Source organism: Phocoena sinus, chromosome 20 (genome assembly GCF_008692025.1).
Source record: "Phocoena sinus isolate mPhoSin1 chromosome 20, mPhoSin1.pri, whole genome shotgun sequence".
Classification (NCBI taxonomy): domain Eukaryota; kingdom Metazoa; phylum Chordata; class Mammalia; order Artiodactyla; family Phocoenidae; genus Phocoena; species Phocoena sinus.
The window spans coordinates 35,936,708-35,959,012 of NC_045782.1; the positions used below are offsets into that span (position 1 = coordinate 35,936,708).

Consider the following 22,305-nt stretch of genomic DNA (forward strand, 5'->3'; position numbering starts at 1 on the left):
TGTATATGAAAGAGCACGGTTTACATTGGTAGAAAATGCTGCTAGAGAGGAATTCCAAGGATGTTTAGGACATTTAGGACAAGGATGTTTAGGATTAGACATCTAGAAAGGGAAAAATCAAAATGGACACTGACACAATTCTGCAGGAAAGGAAAGAATGTATTTCGGGGACCTAAAGGTCATTACACACAGGATGTCCACTAGGGGAAGGGTATTTTCACCCTCTTTCTTGCATTGAAATAATCAGCCATCGCTGGTGTTTTTTCTGACTCCAGGCAGTGTTTCTGTTGGTATTTGTAAATGTTGGTGAGTCTGGCCAGATTACATCAGTTCCTCTTACTGTGTATATTCCTCCAAGCATGTGTGCACCTGTGAGGTACAGACCAGAGCTTTCTATCAGATTCTAAATAATTGCCTCTTCTCTCACCTTGAATCCCCCTGCCCCAACCCTGAATTCTAACACCTGTAGTAAAGTGTGGGAGAAGAAAGGGAAGAAATAAAGGAAGGGGCTTACGGAGCTTAAACTTTTGCCTTTTGAAATAATAAATGAAAGGAAATCGAAGAAAGCCAGTTTTGCCTTTGTAAGGTTGCTTCCCTTCTATTATTTACTTTTAATCTCCCTAATCACCCCTAAAAGAAAGGGTTACTCCTTCCATAGTTTTCCAAATTTATCATGTCTGCAAATACCTAGCCTATAAAATTAGCCTTGACCTCACCTGCCTCTCATGCAGATTAGCCCCACAGACTGCCTGCACGTCTCACTCAGAGAGTGCACAGCCTCATCTGGCTGCAGCTGACACTTTCCGCATGCCCCGCACACACCCCCACACTTCAGACTCCCAAGAGAACCAATCAAAGACAGAGAATGTCAGAGTCATCAACCTCTTTGGTCTTTAGGGCCTCTGTTCGACTCAGCAGTGCCCCTGGGGGATGTCTAATGCGGTCTAAGGGATAGGCAAAGAAGATACAAAAAAATAAGTGGGAAATATTAGGGAAAAATAATAAGGGGAGTGATAGAAATATGAGATAAAGAACAAAGAAAGAAATGTTACTATTTAGATGGAGGGAGACCAACTCTGATTGTTTCACAGAGCTGCTTAGCGATCCCTGGGCTGTAATTATCCATCTCAGATGTTCAGTTCTATAAGAGCTTTGGACCAGCACTAGAGAACCAGGATTCTAATGCCAGCACAGCTCCTGCTGAGGTGGGTGGCCCTGTGCAGAGCACTAGGTCAGTTCCTTATCTTAAATTTGAATCACCTTGAAGACTCTTGAGTTTTAATAGTCCCTCATTCTATTCTGAGCCTGTGCCTCACTGAGAACCTGCTTTGGGAATGTTCCCTGATATGATACGAGAACCTGCTTATTTTGTTGTATGTATTAGTGCAAAGAATCTGGAAGTGTGAGCTGGAAGGGGAGGCCATCGAAGTGCATTTGTGTGAGTGTGTGTATAATAAGACCCACCTAAATGGAAAGATTCGCTAATTAGTAAGAGCAAGGCTTCTGGCAAGCTGTGGAAACCCTGCATCTTAAGGCCACTGAGCGATGTGCCCAAGCGAGCATCTTGTGTCCAGCTCCTCTGCCTCAAGGGTGCAATAAGGCTTGGTTTCCCGGGGTCTGGCCAAGCATGCAGTGAGCCTGGTTCTTGGCACTGGCTGGATGCGTCATCTCTCCTTCCACAGTCCTTAATGAAGTGTGCAGCTCTTGTCCCCATTAGGCCCCAGCATCGTCAATAAAAGAGTCAATAAGCCCAGTTGATGGGGTTGGGACCCAGGGGCTGAGATGCAGCGGCCGCACATCCACGGGGCAGACGTCAGCTCTGCCGTGTGTCGTGACCCAGCATCCAGGGATCAATAACCAGCTCAGAATAAAAGCCCAAGAGCTGCCCTCTGCAGTCTCCTCTCCAGACCCATTTCACCTAGGGCGGAGCAGTGCCAGCCAGCTCCTGCTTTGCTTGCAGTTGTTCCTACCCATGCCATTCTGGGTGCCAGATGCTTTTGTTTCTTCCTGATTGAGCCCTCTGGACACCCCATGGATGCATATTCAGTGAGCGCCCACCTGGCATGAGAACATGTAGACGGCATCTCCAAGCAGCCCAGAGGCTGGCATGGGCCCTGTTTTCTCTGTCTTCTGTCTCCTGACAGTGTGTGAGGGGCCCCTGTGGACCAGGCGGTATCCTTTCTGCATATCGTGCTGTGGACTCCATTCCTGGCTGCTCTGCATCTCTTTAGATACCTTTATCTTATCTAATTACAAGGAATTTCAGATTAATTTCATGGCCTCTGCTCCAAAGGACCTCTTATCTGTGAGGGCCTTGTATTTTAACCTTGTCATTCTTTTGTTGTTTGCCTTTAAAGGGGAGACAGCTAAGAAGGGGATGCTAGGATCTTGCTGGAATTGGGGCTGGGGGGAGGGGAAAAAGAGGGAGGCAGACAGACCTGGGACTTGTGTATTCTGCTCCATCCCCCTGCCTGCATGTGGAGACAGCTGGCTGCTTACTCCCATGACAGCCACATGGTACCCAGCCACACAGAACAGGACCCGGGCAGGGACTCGTCTGCTGCCAACCTCTCCAGATCCCTTTGATATTTCCGACAGAGCAGTAAAAGACTCTTGACTATCATGTTTTGCCTTGCCTCTCTCTACCTCCTCCAAGACTCCTCAGTGTGGTTTCCATGGCTACCCCCAATCAGATTTGGCTTCCTGCAAAATTGGATTTCAAAGAAGGACAAGGCTTCAGAGGAATTTGTCCATTTAACAGAATGTCATTAGGAGTAAGGCTGACTGCTGAACCAGGGTCCTTAGATGATTAAGGAGGGGCTGCGCTCATGTGTGGAGGCAGGTTTCTGTCTGCAAGAGGAAACTTGATGCAACATGACAATGGCATATTGGAATCTGCCAGTCACTGCACTCTACCCAGCTCTGCACCTCCCTCTACCCTATCCCTCTAAAATCCACAGTGGATGTAGAACATCTTTGCCTTGAGTTTCTGCTGTTTCCCTTGGTATAAGTAAGCTATGACAGGCAGTGAGGCCTGATAGGACATGCAATTACCAGGGTTTATTGCTTTTTATCAAACAACCCTTTAACTTGTAGCCTAGATCAGCCTTTGACAAATATCCTTAAAGAAGAGGGGGAGGTTGCCAAATTTCCTTCCACTGCTTAGAGGAAAGCAAGGCAAAGTGCTGGGGTTATGTATAGGAGGGACCGTGTTTCCCTCGTTGTTTTTTAGAACGGTTTTAGATTTAAGAAAAATTGCAACGGTAGTACAGAGAGTTCCCATATAGTCTCCCTTGCCTTTTAACACATGTCAAAAGTACTCAAAAATGATTCCAGAGCAGCTACAATTTTGTAGAAGGAGCACTGAGTGTGGTAAAAATAAAAATGCCCCAGCAGGGAACTGGTATTGCTCTGGAGCCTAGAAGAGGCAGCCTGCTCACTGTTAACTTTCCCAGGGCAAGAAGCCCTTGCAACAGGAGCCAGATTCCCTGAGATTCTTGCCAGCCCCTGTCCCCCACATTTCTACCTCAATTTACTGCAACTTGTGGTTGCATCATGTAACCCTGAAACCAAGGCACCATTCCTCTTCAGACGGCAGGACTCAGATGTATAGATGGCTCAAAGCCGCTGGACCACTTAAAGGATCAAGCCCCCAACCCTGAAACGTATCTCTGGAGGGAAACTATGCCAGGAGTCAGGCACTGCTACCAGGAGCCCTTCTGGAGAGTTTCTCCTTGCTGCTCCCATCCCCATATCCACGGTTCTGTCATTATTTCCCCTGATGCTGCTGTAAAAACCACTTCACCCGTCTTCTCCATTTTCTTTCTCTTACCACTCCCAATGCTTCCCACATATTCTGTAGGTAGAATCTGAGAAGAGAAACTCCATTTTTCACAAAGAGAAAATTGGTAGAGGTGAAGTGAGATGTGTATAAGATCACATACTGTACAGGGGCTCAGGTTAGCTCACTCCTCAGCTCAAAATTTGTCGATGCCTCCCCATTGTCCACTCAATTGAGTTCAGAATCCTCACTCTGACTTTCAAGTCCCTTTACGATAGAACCTCAATTTTTCTAGACAACCATAATTTCCCTACACCATCCAGTAAAAGAGGGTCATTAGCTCTTCCTCAAGCAGGAGAAGGCTTTTCCATCTTTGTTTACTCTGGTCCTTCCACCTGGAAAGCCCTCCTGCCCCTTCAAAGTCTGGTGTGTTCAGAGTCATCTCAAATGCCACACACACCACTAAACACACATACACTGGCACTTCCCTCCTTTTCTTATATTCATCTCCCTCCTTTTAGCGGGCACTTTATACTTTTTTCATGGTACTTGGCCTATTGTACTTAAAAAAAACACTCTTTAAGATAATTGTAGATTCACAGAAGTTATGATAAATAATACAGAACTATCCTCTTTACCCAGGTAACATCGTGCAATATCACAGGACCATATCACAGCCAGGACACTGACACCCAACACCTACTACTTTGAATGAGAGGGAAGCACACTTCTGTGATCTTGTCCTTCACTTTCCTCCCTTTGTCAGTTCTTAGAGGGAAAGGGCTGGGTCCCCCTCTCCCTCAGCTTTCTCCCTGGGTTACCTCTTTTTTTCCTTGCATCCTTTCAGACTTAGGGAGGAAGGGACACTTTGGCTCCCTGTGTCCATTGCAGCCGGACTGCTCTGATTCTCCCCAAAGTTGGTGGCTTGAGATTATGTATCGGGACTTATGGTCATTCCCTTGAAACGTCCTGGTTTGCCTGACAAGCGGTTCTGCCCTGGTTTTCTGGGCGTGGACGAGCGAACTGGGTTGGAAAGGACTGCGGTCCGACTTGGCGGGGACTGACCCCGTCCTCGGATTCTGCCTCTTCGAGCCTCATTTCGGCGCCACGATGGCTTTTCAACCTGCCCCCGAAGCCCGCTGTCCGGGACTTAGGATGGGGAACCTCCCGGGGACGGGGTGCCTGGGGGTGGCGTCGCGTCTTTGTTTTAACCGGGGGCTGGGGGGGTGCGCGGGCGGCCGCCTCCTCCCTCGTGCACCGCTGTGAGGGCCGCGGGCCCGGCGCACAGGTGTCGCCGCCGCCCCGGCGTCCCGCCCGCGGCGCGCCGCTTCCTGAACGCGCCCCGCCCTGCGGCTCAGCCCCGCGGCGCCGGCGACAGAGGGCCAGGTGCCGCTGCTGCCCGTCCGCCCGCCCGGCCCTCTCCCGCCGCCCGCCACCCGCCACCCGCCACATGCAGGCCGCCGCCGCCCTCCCGGAGGAGATCCTTTGGCTCCTGGAAGGTAACGCCCCGCCGGGAGTCTCACGTGCCGAGCCCGGCAGCAGCCGAGACGACAGCGGCTCCCAAGGCCGGCCTTCCCCGTCAGCTCCCTCACCCACCGCCTTCTTGAACCTCGAGGCTGCCGGAGTCCTGACTCTGCAGAGCCAGCTGTTCATCCCCCGCTCAGGGTCCTTTTCACTCGCCTCAGTAACACATTTTCTTTCCGCTCACGGCGTCTACACCTCCCACGTAGCCTCCAGGCTTCTGAGCAAGTTCAGGCCGCGTTCATGGTCCCCGGGTCACCGTGCTGGCCTTCAAGCTGTCCCTTTCTCCTCGGGACGCCCTGCGTCTATAGGTTTCGCTCTCGTCCCTCTCCCGCCCTGACTCCGTCTGTCCCGCTCACACGGTACCTTGACCTTCCAGCTTAGAGCGCCCCAGGCTCCCAAGGGGCTGTGAGGGCTCCCGGGCTCCTGTCAGCCAAGGCCTGGGCACCCAGACCCTAGGTCCCCTTCAGCTGCCTGCAGCTCTGGGGGTCCCTCATGCACCTGGGGCAGGCGGATCCTGGTATTACATCTCTTCCCTTTCTAGAAGTGGCCCGTTGCGGTGTGTTCAGTCACTAACACTCAACACATCCCGCTGTAACACTCCAGAGTTACAAGATCATCTGCTTGCCTCACACTTTTTCTGGTGAAAGTAACTTGCTGTTCCCGTAACTGACCTTCCTGGAAGGACGGGGACCTGGAATCTGTGCTTGCATAAGGGTCCCAGGAGGAAACTCTTCCCGAATTAAGCCTTTCGGCATCTATGTGACAAATGACTTGCTTTGGGCAGGTCATACTTTTGGCAAGCAGTTTTTTTTTTCCAGTTTCTCTCAATTTAATTGGTTTTATATCTCCATTATCTTGGTATAAATGCCTCCTAATTAAATATTTGGCAAGTCTTTTCGGTCTGTTTGTGGCACGGTTTCCATTCTGGGTTGCTTCTCTGTAAAAGCTGTCAACTAGGTATTTCTTCTGAGGTGAAGTTTCCAAATTTATTTTACTTATGACCTGAGTGAATCTAAATTTTCAGAATAGAAAAGTATTTGCAGGGTAAAAGCATCATCTGGGTGTCTAAGAAGAAGCAACCCGGCCTTTCCCTCTACTGTTGGTTCAATAATTCCAAGTGTAAAGAGAGGCTCTACATGTCTGGTTTCCAGGAGGGAAGGAACTGTGGCAAAAAGTTTCATTCTGCCCTTGCAGTTAAAGGTATAATCTGATTCTTTTTATTGGTATCTGTCATTTGTTGAGAGGGAACCTATTTTACAACCTAGTTAAGTAGACTTCCATTTTGTGTGCAGCCTTGGTAGAAGATTCCTTTTAATTTTCAGAAGCTTGCAATGACATCCACTCCTTCAACATTTTTGATGTGCAGTTCTTTATTGTTCAAAACTGACACTTTGGTAAACAGCTCATTTCTGCACCTGCCACCTTTCTTTAGCTTAGATTATTTTCTTGTTAGCTGACTGTTTTTAATTGAAGTCTTCAGATCTCCTCCTAAAGCAGAACCTTTGTTTGCTGACAAGTAGAGCAGGGTATGAATGGAGATTAATTGCATGTCACATACTTCTGTATCAAACTTGCTGTGTCTTAACAATCTCTGTTGGTGCTTGGGTCTTTAGAATATACGGAGGAGTCTGAGATTAAATTTTAAGGAGCTTTGTTGGTTAATATATTTCTTTAAGGCTATTTTTTTGTTTTAAGTTTGCAATTAGAGTCTGAATCTGAAGTAGAGAGAAAAATGTGAAAGTGGGATTCAACCAATAATTCTATTGAAAAGTGTTTGAAGAATATGCTTTTGAAAGGTTCATGTAATCATAGCAACATATTGGTTGTAGGTTTTGTTTTTTATGGAACACACTCTCTGGTTTAGACCAGCAGAATTATTCATTGTACTACAAATAATTTGTAGATATTATAAACCCATAATGGCTATCCATTTATCGTCTGTTGCTGTTTGTCTCCCCGCTCCACCCCCCCCACACACACTTTTTAAGGTTAACTGTTGACAGTTAGAAAATATGTAGGTCCTGATCTCTATGTCGTCACTCAGTGGAGGGAGTCACAGGGTGAGGGTGCTGCCACTTTAGTGCTGCCACAGGCCGAGCGGGTGGAGTTTCCACAATGAATTACTACTTTCATAAACCAAGGCATAAGCATTTACACAGTGATTTAACACTGGCCATCACAGCTCTAACTTAAGCATTTATTTATTTATAACTACATGAGCATAAATGACAGGGGCATTTTTTGACATAATGTGTGTGCTTTGAAAAATAAAATATGCAAAGCATTGTGAAAGGTTTATGCCAAATTTTGCATAATGAAGAAGGGAACAGAAATTCTGACGATCTAAAATTAATTTTGTTAAATTTTAAACATTTGAAAATGTTTCATTTGACCAGCTCCACTTCTAGGAATCTGTGTTACTGAAATTAAAGGACATGAAGTATGTGTACCAGGATCCATAGTAAATGTCCATGAGTTAGGAAAGGTCAGGTGATGGTATGAATGATTATTCATTTTATGGAATATTTTGCAGCCATTAAAAATGTTGTGGTGGATCTGTATATATTGGCTTGGAAAGTCTCCATAACATATTTTTAAGACTAAAAAGCAAGGTACACCGTAGTATATATAATATACCATTTATGCTTGAAAACAGCAACAAAACCCCATATATTATGTATGTTTGTGTAAGCCTAGGAGGGAGCAAGAAAGAATATACACCAAGTTCCTAACGTTGGTTTTCTAGGGAGGGGAGTGAGAGAGTGGGGGAGAGCTTATTAATTTTATTTCATACATCTTCATGTTGTTTGAACCATGACAGTGACCATGTATTACTTTTGTAATAGGAAGAAACAACCAGGAAGGTTATTTAAAAGGAAAAGGAACAAAAAACGACAAGAAGCTTAGAGAGGTCAGAGTTCGAAAGGGCCATTAACCAGGGTTGTGATTATGCTTTTCTCTTGGTAGCTCTAACGGTGTGTGGAAGGTGGGGATTTTTTTTTTTTTTTTTTAATGCTGCCTTGGATTTTGGGCAAATATTAAAGCAGTGAGAGGTTTCTAGGGTAACTCAGGAAACATCTTCCTCAGATAGACTCTGTCAAGCTCTCATATAGAAATAGTAACTAGTCCATATCAGCAAATAAGTACCTTATAGATAAGCAAAGTGAAGGGCATTTACTGCCTTATTGAAAGAGGAGGAAATATTCAGGTCTGTTTTCAAATAATCAGTCTTCACATGTAGAAGTTATCTTTTCATTTTTGTTTGGTGATAACCACGCTGAAAACAAAAACAATGGAGTGCTTGCAGTTTGCATAATCTTTGTTTCACAGATACAAACATAATCAGTTTCTTCCTTGTCTTTCTAGCCCCACTTTTGCAGTCAGAAGCAAGTATGAAGGAAGGAGAATAAATATTTCTTTAGTTTCTTTAGTTCACAATTTGTCTTGTGTGATGGAATGGGGCTTACTGACTTTAATAGCTAATAGGTCGCAACTATCTACAAGGTACCTAAATCCTGCTCAAATATGGATTAGAGACAAAATAACGTCCACAACTCCGCTGCATTTAGTAGCAATTGCTGCGTTAACGCTGATTCCAATACGCCTATGGTTACTTATTTTTAAACTTCCTTGGAAAGAAGAAGTCATTAATCATTTCCTTCCAGATTGTTCTCCAGATTTGTATTGGTCGATGTAGCCAACCATAAAATCCTTTTCAACATAGTAAAACTCCAACTCTAACTTTTTAGTATAAACATTTGTGATCAATTTTTTTCTCAGACGCAGTAGGAACTTTTCACACTTCCTCAATCAACCAGTCTGTGTTCAAAGGCACCTCCTCTGAACACTATAACTCAGAGTTGTTATAGCGAATATCATTTATCATACTTTATGGGACTATTGAGTTGTTTAAGGATTTTTTCTGCCATAATTGCCCCTGGACTGCTTTGTGAATATCTATGTCTGTTTTACGTTTTAATTTTTGTCATTTTTTTTTTCCTACTGTTAGACCAGGCCTATCACTTTGCACTGCTCTCAGTGTATCTGTATCCCCAATGCTATTGGAACATCAGATAATTAAGTTCATTGGAATTAAGATATGTGTGAAAGAAAGTATGAAGGGCTCTCTTGATGAACACAGTACCCAACCCGTTAGGCCTGCACTTTGTAACATGTACTGTGGCTGCTAAGAGTCACTTTTACTTAATTTTTGATACTGGGTTGTCTTCTAGATAGGTGATGTTACTGTTCGGTTGAATTCTGAAAGGTATATGACCATACTTCTATTTCTTTTTGTTAAATTTCTTGGTTATAAGAGCAATAATGCTCATTGTAGAAAATTTAGAAAACACAAGGATATACAGCCACCCATAGTCAACGATTGTTAAATTTCCATTTATTTCTTTCAGTTATTATTATTTGTACATACTTTAAAAGTTGTGACATATTGTGTGTATAGTTTTGTATACTGATTTTTCCACTGATAGTTTTTCATTTGCTATGGTCTCCTGAGCATTTTCTTAGATCACTAAGTTCTTTTTTTTCTTTTGAGTGATTCTGAAGTTATACATCCTGGTTTTATTCCACTGATAGTTTTACCTTTATGGGAAAACAAACAAACATTTCCCTCTGATTAGCAGCATTAGGAATGAAACAATATCTTCTAGCTCTTTCCTCCTATATGAAATGTGAAATTGCTGATATAATCTTGGATTTTAGACTCAGAGAATTATTAATGTTTTATTGTGTATATTAGATTACAATAATTATTTTTTGACATTTGCATAATATTTAAAACCATAGCTATGATAATATTTTTTCTTCCTGTTTAACTTGTTCATTGCTTACTTTTTGTATCATGGCTTTTTCATTCTTGAACTCTTTATCTCTTAGATATTTAGACTTTGCTAGAACGGTAGCCACTGGCTGCATGTGGCTATTTAAATTTAAATTAACTAAAATTAAATAAAACCAAAATAACCAGTTATGCAATTGCACTAGCTACATTTCAGCTGCTCAGTAGCCACAGTGCCTGCTGTATTGGACAGTGCATAAAACCCTACTAGATGACAATTGAGAATATAATGCTGAGTGAATTTCTCAGGAAGGGTACTTTGATAGTCCCCCTACTGAGCCCCTCCAAGTTTGAGTATATGTCTATCTAGTTTCATATAAACTTAGCTGTGGGCATGAGGTTCTAGGGTCACACTCTTTCCCTTTCTTCCCCTTTCTCTCAACTTAACCTCTCAAAGTTTTACCCTTATCTTCTGGTCTTCAATTTTGTGGAGGAGAAGTCTGATGCCAGCCTGATATATTTCTTTTATAACCCATTCCTCCCACCACCTTCCTGGATGTTTATAGGATATTTTTCTTTGCTCTCAAAAATGTCACTAGATAATTTCAAGGTTTTGGACTTTTTAATAATTTTGCCTGGTATGTAGTGAACCCTTTTGATCTAAAGACTCAGGTCTTTAACTTGAGAAAGTTTTTTCTATTGTCATTGCTTCTACTCCATCTCTTTTATTCTGTCATACTAGGATTTATATTATAGATATATTAGGCCCCTGATCTAGTCTCTGTGTTTCATCTCTTTTATTGTCTCATCCGTCAGTGACTTCATTACAGTTTTAAATTCAGCATTTATTTATTTAAAAAAATTTCCATGTGTTTTTTCCTCATCACTCATTGTTTCATTTTCATTACATCTGTAAATCTGGCTTATAGGCATAATGACTTTTTGAATGTTGTTGAAAATATGATTAGAAATTTTCTAAACATTTCTGTTCTTTAATAATAAATCTACTTCAGAGGGAGACATTTTCTCTAGTTCTTCAAGATATAGTTTTCTTTTTGAACTTTGTTTTCTCATAGGTCCTGTATATTTTTTCTGTGATAAGTTTGCCTAGGTTCAAATCCTGACTCTGCCACTTTCTTACTAGTATTTAACTTTGGGTCTTAGCTGTAAAATGGGGATAATAATAGTACCTATCTCGTAGAATTTATATGAGGAATAAAGGACTAAATATTGAAAAGAACTTAGAATAATATCTAGAATGTATTACACACCATTTGTTTGGTAAATAAAATTAAAAATTTATTTTTCTTTGAGGAAGTCCTGTTGATCTCTCTTCTTGCAGTTGCCTCTCCACAGGAAAACTCCTAGGCACGGACTTTTTTTTTTCTTTATAAATTTATTTTTTTTATTTATTTATTTTTGGCTGCACTTGGGCTCAGTAGTTGGGCTCTAGAGTGCAGGCTTCAGTAGTTGCGGTGCACGGACTTAGTTGCTCCAAGGCATGTGGGATCTTCCTGGACCAGGGATTAAACCCATGTCCCCTGTATTGGCAGGCGGATTCTTAACCACTGCACCACCAGGGAAGCCCCTAGGCATGGCCTTTTGCTTGGGTTGGTGGTTCATCCTTGCTACTCCAAATTAGGGGAGGTTTGTAGGGGTTCTTTCAGGATCTTCTTCATTTCCTTCCTTCCTTAGATCAGAGTCCAGTGATTATTTCTATGAGAAACTTTTTGGAGAAAGGAGAGAGGAAGTTAGCTTCCCTGCTAACTTAAGAAAGACATGTGTTTCTGACCTTATTATAGAATGCTTTGTATGTGTGTCTGTTTGTGTAAAAATAGTATTTTTGTACTACTTGTCAGTTGAAAAAAAATGAAAGGTTTAATCTTCCCCTTCTCCCTTTCTGTTTTTATAAACAGAACTATTTTTTTAATTGGTAGAAATATTTTAGTTTCATTGTGGGTATAGCCTAGATGTTAACTGGGCTGCCCAGGCCTTTTGAACTCTAGGCAAGACCTACTCCCCATTGTGGAAGCCCAAACATCTCCTCAAGATCTGGGTAATTTTCAAGGGGCATGCATTCTCAAGGTTACTTTTGCTTCCAGTGTCCCCTCCTTCCATGTGTGCTTTCTGTAGGCCTAAACTAACGGTTCCCAAATGGGGTGATTTCGTCCCATGGGGGCATTTGGCGACACTTGGAGACATTTTTTTTTGTCACAGCTGGGGAGGGTGCTATTGGCACCTAATGGGTAGAGGCCAGGGATGCTGCTCAGCTTCCTACAATGCATAGGATAGCCTCCACAACAAAGAAGTATCCAGCCCCAAATGTCATTAGTGCCAAGGTTGAGAAACCATGGCCTTGGCATATATCCTTGCCTTCAATTTCCACAAAGACCTACCCACATGAAGTCCCTGTGAGTGTAGAAGACATCACTGGAGAGTCAGAGGGTGCAGGGAGAGGGAGGAAGGGTTTCCGCTGCAGTAATGCAAACGATTTCAAATTGAATATTAGGCATTCCTATTCCTAAACCCCCTTTTCCCACTCCAGTCATCAGACAGTGCCCTCTGGCCTTTCACCTGATGTAGTTCTCAGCCTTATGCTTTCTCACTGGCACTTTCTCCCTTTATCCTATCTGGAGCAAAACAAAAAAAAATTGTTTTTTCCCTTGCTGCATGGAAAGGCAGTTTAGCTCTCTGTTTAGTGGTTTAGGTTCCCACCAACACCCACACATGGAGAAACAAATTACTTTGCCAAACCATGGCGATTCTCTTCCTAAGAGGAATACTAGTGCCAGCTATTAAGATAATAACATTTTTACCTCATTATATAAGCGTAATATTTAAACAATTTTTAATCATTTTAAATACAGGAAAAGTAAGATAAACTTCAAGTTTTACCATCATCTGAGAATCTTAACATATTGACATAACTATCATAGATCTAATTTTTTTCACGTTATAAACCATTACACTGTACAGAAATCCTACAATTTCTGCTACGTTTATTCATATTTATTTCCCCTGTGTTTCCAAGTTCATTGCTTGCTTTTCCAGTTTGTCAGTGCTGCATTATAGGTTAGGTGATTATAACAGATGGCTTTTCAGGTTTGGAGTCTTTGAGTTCCACTGTTTAATTTTACTATCCAGCTTTTACATGGAACATAGGACAGATGTGGGCTTAGAAACAGAGTGGTCTTAGCATCCAGAGAGCAAGCTTTCCTGAAGGCTTATGGCTTTGATAAAATTATTTATGAATTACTTAAATTCTCATCTAGGGTCTCCTCCTAACATTGTTGATATTCTAATATTAGTATGTTAGAGGGAAATAAAATTTTTATTCACATGATAGGAGCTTTACTAAAATGTATCCAGTGGCACATATTTATACATACTTAAACCAGTATAGTAGTTGAGTTGGAATTAATTAAGGTACTGTATATTATAAATCAAGTATGAGAAGTATCCTGGATGTTTAGAAAGCTACAGAAAATCTCTCTTAACTGCATTGCAATAAACGTCTTTAAAATCACTCTCTCTTTAAAGTAAATTTTCCTTTTTGATAACTCTTTGTGTAAGCCTCTTCATCCATCGATTCCTCCCTCTCTTTCTTTCTTCCTTCCTTCCCAGTACTTTATTAAGGTATGATTTACGTACATAAAATGCACTAATGTTAAGTGTTACAACTGGATGACCTTCACGTATATATGACTGTGTGACTGTGTGACTACAACCCACATCAGGACATAAACATTTCCATCTCCCTAGAAAGTTTCCTTTCCAGTTCTGGAACTTCATAGATCAGTATGATCTCTTTTGTGTCTGTCCTCAGCATAATGTTTTTGAGAGTTATCCATGTTGTTCTGTGTATCAGATTTATCTTATCCTTTTGCTAAGTAGTAGTCCATTGTGTGAATATTTCCACAGTTTGTTTATCCATTCTTCTTCTGATGAACATTGAGTTGTTCAGTTTTGAGTTATTATGAATATAGCTGCTATGAGCATTCTTGTATAACTTGTTTTGTAACATAAACACTCATTTCTCCTGGATAAATATCTAGGAGTGGAATTACTTGGTTGTAGGGTATGAATACATTTAATTTTATTGGAAACTCCAGTTTCCCAAAGTGATTGTACCTATTTTACAATCCCACCAACAGTGTATGGGAATTCCAAGTGCTCCATTTCCTCGCCAACACTTGATGTTGTGGTCTTTTTATTTTTAGATATTCTGGTAGATGTTATGGTCCATGTATTTTTTTAATTACAAAAATAACTTATGGATACATTTTTATTGTAGAATATTTGCACAACATACAAGTATATAGACTACTTGACCTAGTCACAGAAATCAGACAAGAAAAAGAAATAAAAGGTATCCAAGTTGGAAGGGAAGAGGTAAAATTGTCATTATATGCAGATGACATGATACTCTATAGAGAAGACCCTAAAGACTCCACACAAAAACTATTAGAACTAATAAATGAATTCAGCAAGGTAGCAGGTTACAAGATTAATATACAGAAATCTGTTGAATTTTTTTTACACTAACAATGAAATATAAGAAAGAGAAAGGGAAAAAACAATCCCATTTAAAATTGTGTCGAAAAAATACCTAGGAATAAACCTAACCAAGGAGGTGAAAGACCTATATGCAGAGAACTATAAAACAATGATAAAAGAAATTGAAAATGATTCAAAGAAATGGAAAGATAGTCCATGCTCTTTGATTGGAAGAATTAATATTGTTAAAATGGCCATACTACCCAAAGCAGCATACAGATTTAATGTGATCCCTGTCAAACTACCCATGACATTTTTCACACAACTAGAACAAATAATCTTAAAATTTTAATGGAACCACAAAAGACCCAGAATTTCCAAAGCAATCCTGAGGAAAAAGAACAAAGCTGGAGGCATAACCCTCCCAGGCTTCAGGCAATATTCAAAGCTACAGTAATCAAAACAGCATGGTAGGGCTTCCCTGGTGGCGCAGTGGTTAAGAATCTGCCTGCCTTCCCTCGGCCTTACTCCAGGGGCTTTTGCTGTAAAGTGCCTGGCATTACCGGAGGGTACATGAACGAGCACGCATCCCTCCCCAGGGAGACTGCTGTCCACTGGGGCCCACTCGTGGAGCTGACAGCACAGGTCGGGTGGGGTTGGACACTTTCCTTTCTGTACCTGCTGACTGGCGACGCTTAAACAGGGTAGAGGCATCAGCAACCAGTAAGTGAGAGATGCCACACATGCCCGGAAGAGCCAGAATAAAATGCTAAAGTCCGGTGTAATTGGAGCACGGAGCTCGCGTCAAAAGAAACACAAACCGAACAGTTTTGTTACGGAATAATTTCTAACTGATAAGTACCAGAACACGTCAGAGGTTTCTTGTTGTTGGGCAGGAATGCTAACTCGGGGTTTTATTTTGCCTCAGAAGAAAAAAAAAAGAATCTACCTGCCAATGCAGGGGACACGGGTTCAAGCCCTGGTCCTGGAAGATCCCACATGCTGTGGAGCAACTAAGCCTGTGTGCCACAACTACTGAGCCTGCGCTCTAGAGCCCATGAACCACAATTACTCAGCCTGCGTGCCACAACTACTGAAGCCTGTGCATCTAGAGCCTGTGCTCTGCAATAAGAGAAGCCACTGCAATGAGAAGCCCATGCACCACAACAAAGAGTAGCCCCCGCTCACCTCAACTAGAGAAAGCCTGCGTGCAGCAGCAAAGACCCAACACAGGGCTTCCCTGGTGGCGCAGTGGCTGAGAAACTGCCTGCCAATGCAGGGGACATGGGTTCGAGTCCTGGTCTGGGAAGATCCCACATGCCACGGATCAACTAGGCCCGTGAGCTACAACTACTGAGCCTGCGCGTCTGGAGCTTGTGCTCCACAGCAAGAGAGGCCGCGACAGTGAGAGGCCCGCGCACCGCAATGAAGAGTGGCCCCCGCTCACCGCAGCTGGAGAAAGCCCACGCACAGAAACGAAGACCCAACACAGCCAAAAATAAATAAAATTAAACAAAACCAAAAAAACCCAGAGACCTAATTTGTCAAAAAAAAAAAAAAAAAGACCCAACACAGCCAAAAATAAATAAATAAAATAAATAAATTTATTTAAAAAATCCTCAGCATGGTATTGGCACAAAAACAGACATATAGATCAATGGAACAGAATAGAGAGCCGAGAAATAAACACATACTTCAGGTCAATTAATCTTTGACAAAGGAAGCAAGCATATACAATGGAGAAAAGACAGCCTCTTCAGCAAGTGGTGTTGGGAGAGCTGGACAGCCTCATGTAAATCAATAATGTACATTAGAACACTCCCTCACATCATACACAAAAATAAACTCAAAATGGCTTAAAGACTTAAATATAAGACATGACATCATAGGACGCCTAGAAGAGAATACAGGCAAAACATTCTCTGACATAAATCGTAGCAGTCTTTTCTTAGATCAGTCTCCCAAGGCAATAGAAATAAAAGCAAAAGTAAACAAATGGGTCCTAATCAAACTTATAAGCGTTTGCACAGCAAAGGAAACCATAAACAAAACAAAACAAAAAGCCTAACAGAATGGGAAAAAATATTTGCAAACTGTGGGACCAACAAGAGCTTAATTTCCAAAATATACAAACAGCTTATACAACTCAATATGAAAAAAACAACTCAATCGAAAAATGGGCAGAACTAAATAGACATTTCTACAAAGAAGGCAACCAGATGGGCAACAGGCACATGAAAAGATGCTCAACATCGCTAATTATTAGAGAAATGCAAATCAAAACTACAGCGAGGTATCACCTCACACCAGTCAGAATGGCCATCATCAAAAAGTCTACAAATAAACACTGGAGAGGGTGTGGAGAAAAGGGAATCCTCGTACACTGTTGGTGGGAATGTAAATTGGTGCAGCCACTATGGAAAACAATATGGAGGTTCCTTAAAAAACTAAAAATAGAACTACCATATGATCCAGCAATCGCACTCTTGGGCATATATCTGGAAAAGATGAAAACTCTAATTTGAAAAGATATATGCACCCCAGTGTTGATAGCAACACTATTTACAATAGCCAAGAGATGGAAGCAACCTAAGTGTCCATCAACAGATGAATGGATAAAGAAGATGTGATACACACACACACACACACACACACACACACACACACACAATGGAATACTATCCATAAAAGGAATGAAATGTTGCAATTTGCAGCAATATGGATTGGCCTAGAGATTATTGTACTAAGTGAAGTAAGTCAGAGAAAGACAAATATTATATATCACTTATATGTGGAATCTAAAAAAAAAAATACAAATGGACTTATTTACAAAACAGAAGCAGACTCACAGACATAGGAAGCAAACTTATGGTTACCAAAGGAGAAGGTGGGGTGGTGTAAATGGAAAAGAATCTGAAAAGAGTGTGTATATATATATATATATATATATATATATATATATATATATATCTGAATCACTTTGCTGTATACCTGAAGCTAACACAATATTGTAAATCAACTAAAGTTCAATGAAAAATAAAATAAGTATATAGACTACTTGGTTTTTTATCATAGCACCATTGGATACCTTTCCATATGAATCTATGTATATATTCATATATATATATATTATATTCATTTTCAAACTGTTGCACAGTATTTCAGAATTTTTTAACTATTCACCTATTGAAGGATGTTTAGATCATTTCCAGATTTTTTTGTATTTCCACAGTGCTGTAGAGAACATATCTGCATCTTCGTGTACATACGCAAATATTTCTGTAGGATAGATTCTTAGACTCTCAAATGGAAGATTGCAGAAGTGTTAATCCTAGATTTGTAGACTGGCCAGTAGTTAAAACTTGATCCAAAGTACTATCTGTGTTTTCGTTCCTGGTTTTTGTTTTCTCTGTGCTGTGAGTATATAGGTATTGTCATTTTTTTCCCCTTCAGGAGGTAAGAGAATGAAAAATATAAACACACATTTCTTGGGTCATGGGGCAGAAACAATCAGCAGGTTGAAGCAAACCACAACCAGAACATGCTGACAGTTTCTCTATTGTGTGCTGACAACTTCCTGCAAGCCAAAACAAAGCTGGTGGGTATGAGTTTAACCTTGCCAACAAGTTTTACCCCTTAACAAAAAGCAAGAAATATATGCCTTAAGGATTAAAACTACTTGCCAGATCGAAAATTTAATGCAAGGTTTAAAACAAGTTCTAAGCAAACTAAAAGTCATTTCCCCCCACTATGATACTTTTATTTAATTGGTGTGAAAATGGGCAAGACAAGGTTTCTATGAAGTCTTCCATCGTTAGAATAGAAAAATGAACACTAAAGTTTCAGAGGTTTGACTTTAGGGAGATATTTAAGTCACTGCAGAAATGCTAATGGTCGGATACCTTCAGCATACTCGTAACAAGGAATCAGAAATTATTATTTTTTGTTTGTTTCTACCAGAAGCTGTCAATGAGACTTTGTAGAAGTTGGATCAGCAACCAGGCTGTTTTTTTTTCTGTAAAATAGCAATATGTTACATAAAGGGATAGGTGTGACATTTAATTAAATACCCAGACAAATAGAATACTCAGGTATCTAGAATGAAATGTGGCCTTATGTTACTTCCAAGGTAGAGACTGTTTTAGTTTGGCGGGCATGATTTGCTAGGCATGGCAAAGTGAGTGGACATAGTCTGTGACTGGAAAGGACATCTTACTGTTAGCGGCTCACTCAAGGAAGTCCCGAGGATGATGCAGATCTTTACTCCCCGCCTACCGCATCAATCCAAGCAAAGGACTCCTGGGATGGGTCCCTGAGAGGGGTCCCTCCTCCCTTTGATATCCCCTTCTCTTCTTCACAATCCCAACAAACATTTTCTACACCCCTCCTTTCTCCATACAGGCTCCCATCTCCATCCTAGAGGGGTGATGTGTCATCTTTAAGGCTTTAACTCCTTCAGAGTGTTCAGAGTGAAGCATCTATAAGATAAATTAAACATTTTGATTAGAAAAAAACACTAGGTATCACTGAAAATTTAAGAGATGAGGCTGAAGTAGTATCCTGCTCCTACAGTTTTTTAAAAAATAGTTAATAGATTGTTTTCTAAAGTTTACTTAGGTATTTTCTTTTAGACCCCCTTTTTCATGGGAAAAAGAACCATGTTCCTTAGGTTGATTTCCAGGCCAGCCCATTTTTAAAAACTATTTTGTGTCCCTCTTTGTTAGATGGAACACTCCCTTTATCCCCTGTTCCCTAACTCCAAGCTCTGATGTTGGTGTTCTGACTGGAGAGTGACTCCAATGGGCAGGACTGGGAAAGGTATGAGGAGCTGGGTGGGAGCTAGGTTGGAGTTCCCAGGATTAGGGAGGAGACTTATTTAATGAGCCAGAATGAGAGCAGGAATGGGCCTCACCTAGCGGGGAGGTGAGAGCCAGTGCAGGGACCCAGAGCAAAAGGAGAACAGAATTTCCTCTCATCTCCCTCTCTTCCTCTCCTGTCTCCTTACTTCCGACCCCATCTCCCATTGAGAGTGTGGCTGCCAACAGGCTTGGACGTGCTATGATAAGAGGAGGGGGCTATGAGATGGGGTGAGGAGTGATGATGGAAGTCAGCAGAAGGTTGTTGAAGTATAACGACTGTCAAAGCAGCAGCAGTGAGAGAATGGATATTTCTGTGATTGTGCTCAGCCAGGACAACCATTCACATTTAAAAAGTATTTGCAAGTACTTGGGGACTTTTTTAAAAAAAATCTAAATAGAGGGTCTGAAATACTGCCCAGCATTAAACTTAATAGAATTAATTTGGTGAGTCATTTTAGCCTATGCCAACACTTTTTGCATGTAGACAAAAATCTCAAATATTTTCTTGGGTATAATGCCAATATAGGCAGAAATTCATGGCACCCTTCTTTTCAGAAATGTGAATTCTGCTTTAGTAGTTCAAATACTTTTGCAAAATATCCCCTCTAGGAACACTTTGATTGGTTTTTGGTTGGTGGAATTGTTTTCAGCAGCATTTGGCCATTCATCCTGCCTTCAAATAGAAGATTGATTGAAGCAAACTTTTGAGTTTTAGAAACAATATATCAACGAAAAAAAATTGTAACTGTTAAAGAACACCAACTTAAATATTTTGTTCTTTCTGTGTATAAGGAGCATTACTTAGAAAACAGATGGAGGCAACCTTTATTTTTCACTAGTTTGAAAAATGTGACACATAGGATGTCGTTCTTCTCCAAATAGAAGAGTAGCCTCATAAATGGACAAGGTCAGAGGTTTGGGAGAATGTCAGAGACTTTGACCAGTCTACAGAACCTAGAGATCTTGGGTGCATCCTGTCAAGTCAGAATCTTTTCATCTGGCCTTAGGCCGTGCAGTGGTTTCTCCCAGGGATGTGATGATTATATCATGTCTACAGAGTTTCACATACCCTCTGTCCCCTTGTCCTTCTTTGTTTTCTTTTTCTATCTTCTTTTCCTACTCTGGTTTGCTGGAATAGATATCCATAAGTTGCCTGGAAGCTGAGGGAATCTATGTTTTAGGGAAGCTGTGAATTATAATAGGAAGATGCATCTTTGCCAGAGCTGTTTACCATTTAAACATGAGACTTAAAATCATTGTATATTACTTTTAGTACAAAATACTGTATGTTGCTACAAGCTTGCCTTCCAGAATAATCTTTCATCACTGTCCTCTCACCCCTAGCCTTTATGTTCTGCCCTCCAAGTTAGAATTCGTTCAGTCTCTCCAACTGAACTAAGATCTATCACCTCAGGACCTTTGCACATAATGTTCCCACGCTTATGCCATTCTTTTCCTCATTCTACCACCTCCTCCCCATCCCCAGCAGACCTACTTGACCTGCTAATCTGTGGGCTTCAGATGAAAGGTCAGGTCTCTGAGAGCTCTCCCCTGACTTACTTCCCTCTAGGCTAGTTGCATCCACTCTAGGCCTGTGCCCCCCTCACTTTTCTTATTATAATTCATATCACAATTTATTCTGATTGTCTATTTAAGTCTTTATTCTTTGGTAGACTGTAAACTTTTAGTTTAGATCTATCTTGTTCACTTTTTCAGTATTTAGCATGTAATAAGTGCTCAGTAAATATTTGTTAAAGAATAAAGGCATTCAGAAAAAATGTGGCATTGTTTATGGTATGTTTCTGATTTTGTCTTTTCTCTTTGGTGTGAGGACATTTACACCAGTGTGGTATTGCTCACTCACCAGTCAAAGGTAACTAGGTGTAGACCCTGTAACATCAAGTATTATGTGTAGTGAGTGCTGTGATGTCAGAGGCACCTCAGGAGTGTTCTTACTCAGTTAGTGGTGTTTTTCACTCTGGATTTTGCAGTTGCAGGAGCCTAAGGCATCCTGATGTGATAGGACATGATGTTTATATTAAAGGAGTCCTTGTTTGTACAAGGCTGATTGCTTAATGGAAAACCCACCCAGAGAGAGTGGTAAACTTGGTTAAATACAGGAGGTGAAAATCTCTTCCTTGTTCAGTGGTGAGTAATGTGTTTCTGAGCAGGGTTGCTCAGGCACCTTCAGGTCATAATCACTATAAGTAGCATCATCTTGCATTGAAAGGCAAATGTATTATATGTTGGTCTGTAATTTCCTTAATATCTGTATCAAGTTTTGATATCAGGGTTATGCTGGCTTCATAAAATGAGTTGGAAAGTGTATAAAATACTAGATGTATAATCCCTCCTATAGCTCTTGCTTTTGACTTATTTATGTTTTCATGATTATAAATTTGTTCATCTAGTGAGTTGTGGGAGTATTTTTAGATCAGCTTTTTTTAAAAAAAATGATGAGACAGATGGAAGAGATTGTCTTCGTGTCATTTTATTCTCCTGAGTAGATGACACTTGCAGGTGAAGGAACAAGTACTTAAATTAACAAGTGGCCCTCTAAAGTGTTTTGAAATGAAGCCTTCAAAAAAGTAATTTAAAGTGAAACTTAAAAAGTAAAGTCATAATAAAATATCAGATTATCAAGTATCCCCCCAATGAGTTGGGGGATAATTATATCCTGTTGATTCCGTTTTAGCAGTTTTAGTATATACAAATACAATTACATGGGATATTTTACTTATAAACATTTAGTAAGGAGAGTAGAAGTTCAAAATAATATATATATATATATATATATATATCTACATTTATCATCTATAGGCATGAAGTATTCATTTTAACCATCCATC

At 41.0% G+C, this 22,305-nt stretch overlaps 1 protein-coding gene and 1 non-coding gene across 2 annotated transcripts in view; both read left to right on the forward strand.

The window, feature by feature from the left end:
• The first annotated feature begins 5,140 nt into the window (after positions 1-5,140).
• The window catches only part of SKAP1 (src kinase associated phosphoprotein 1), a 275,845-nt gene continuing 258,680 nt past the window's right edge, over positions 5,141-22,305 (forward strand). The window contains exon 1 of the mRNA XM_032615797.1: positions 5,141-5,280. Within this exon, the coding sequence (XP_032471688.1) occupies positions 5,232-5,280 (49 nt within the window). The 5' untranslated portion in view covers positions 5,141-5,231. The remainder of the gene's footprint in view (positions 5,281-22,305) is intronic.
• On the forward strand, positions 15,111-15,238 carry LOC116746502. Its single transcript, XR_004347759.1, has one exon. It is a non-coding gene; the product is annotated as a small nucleolar RNA SNORA49 (small nucleolar RNA).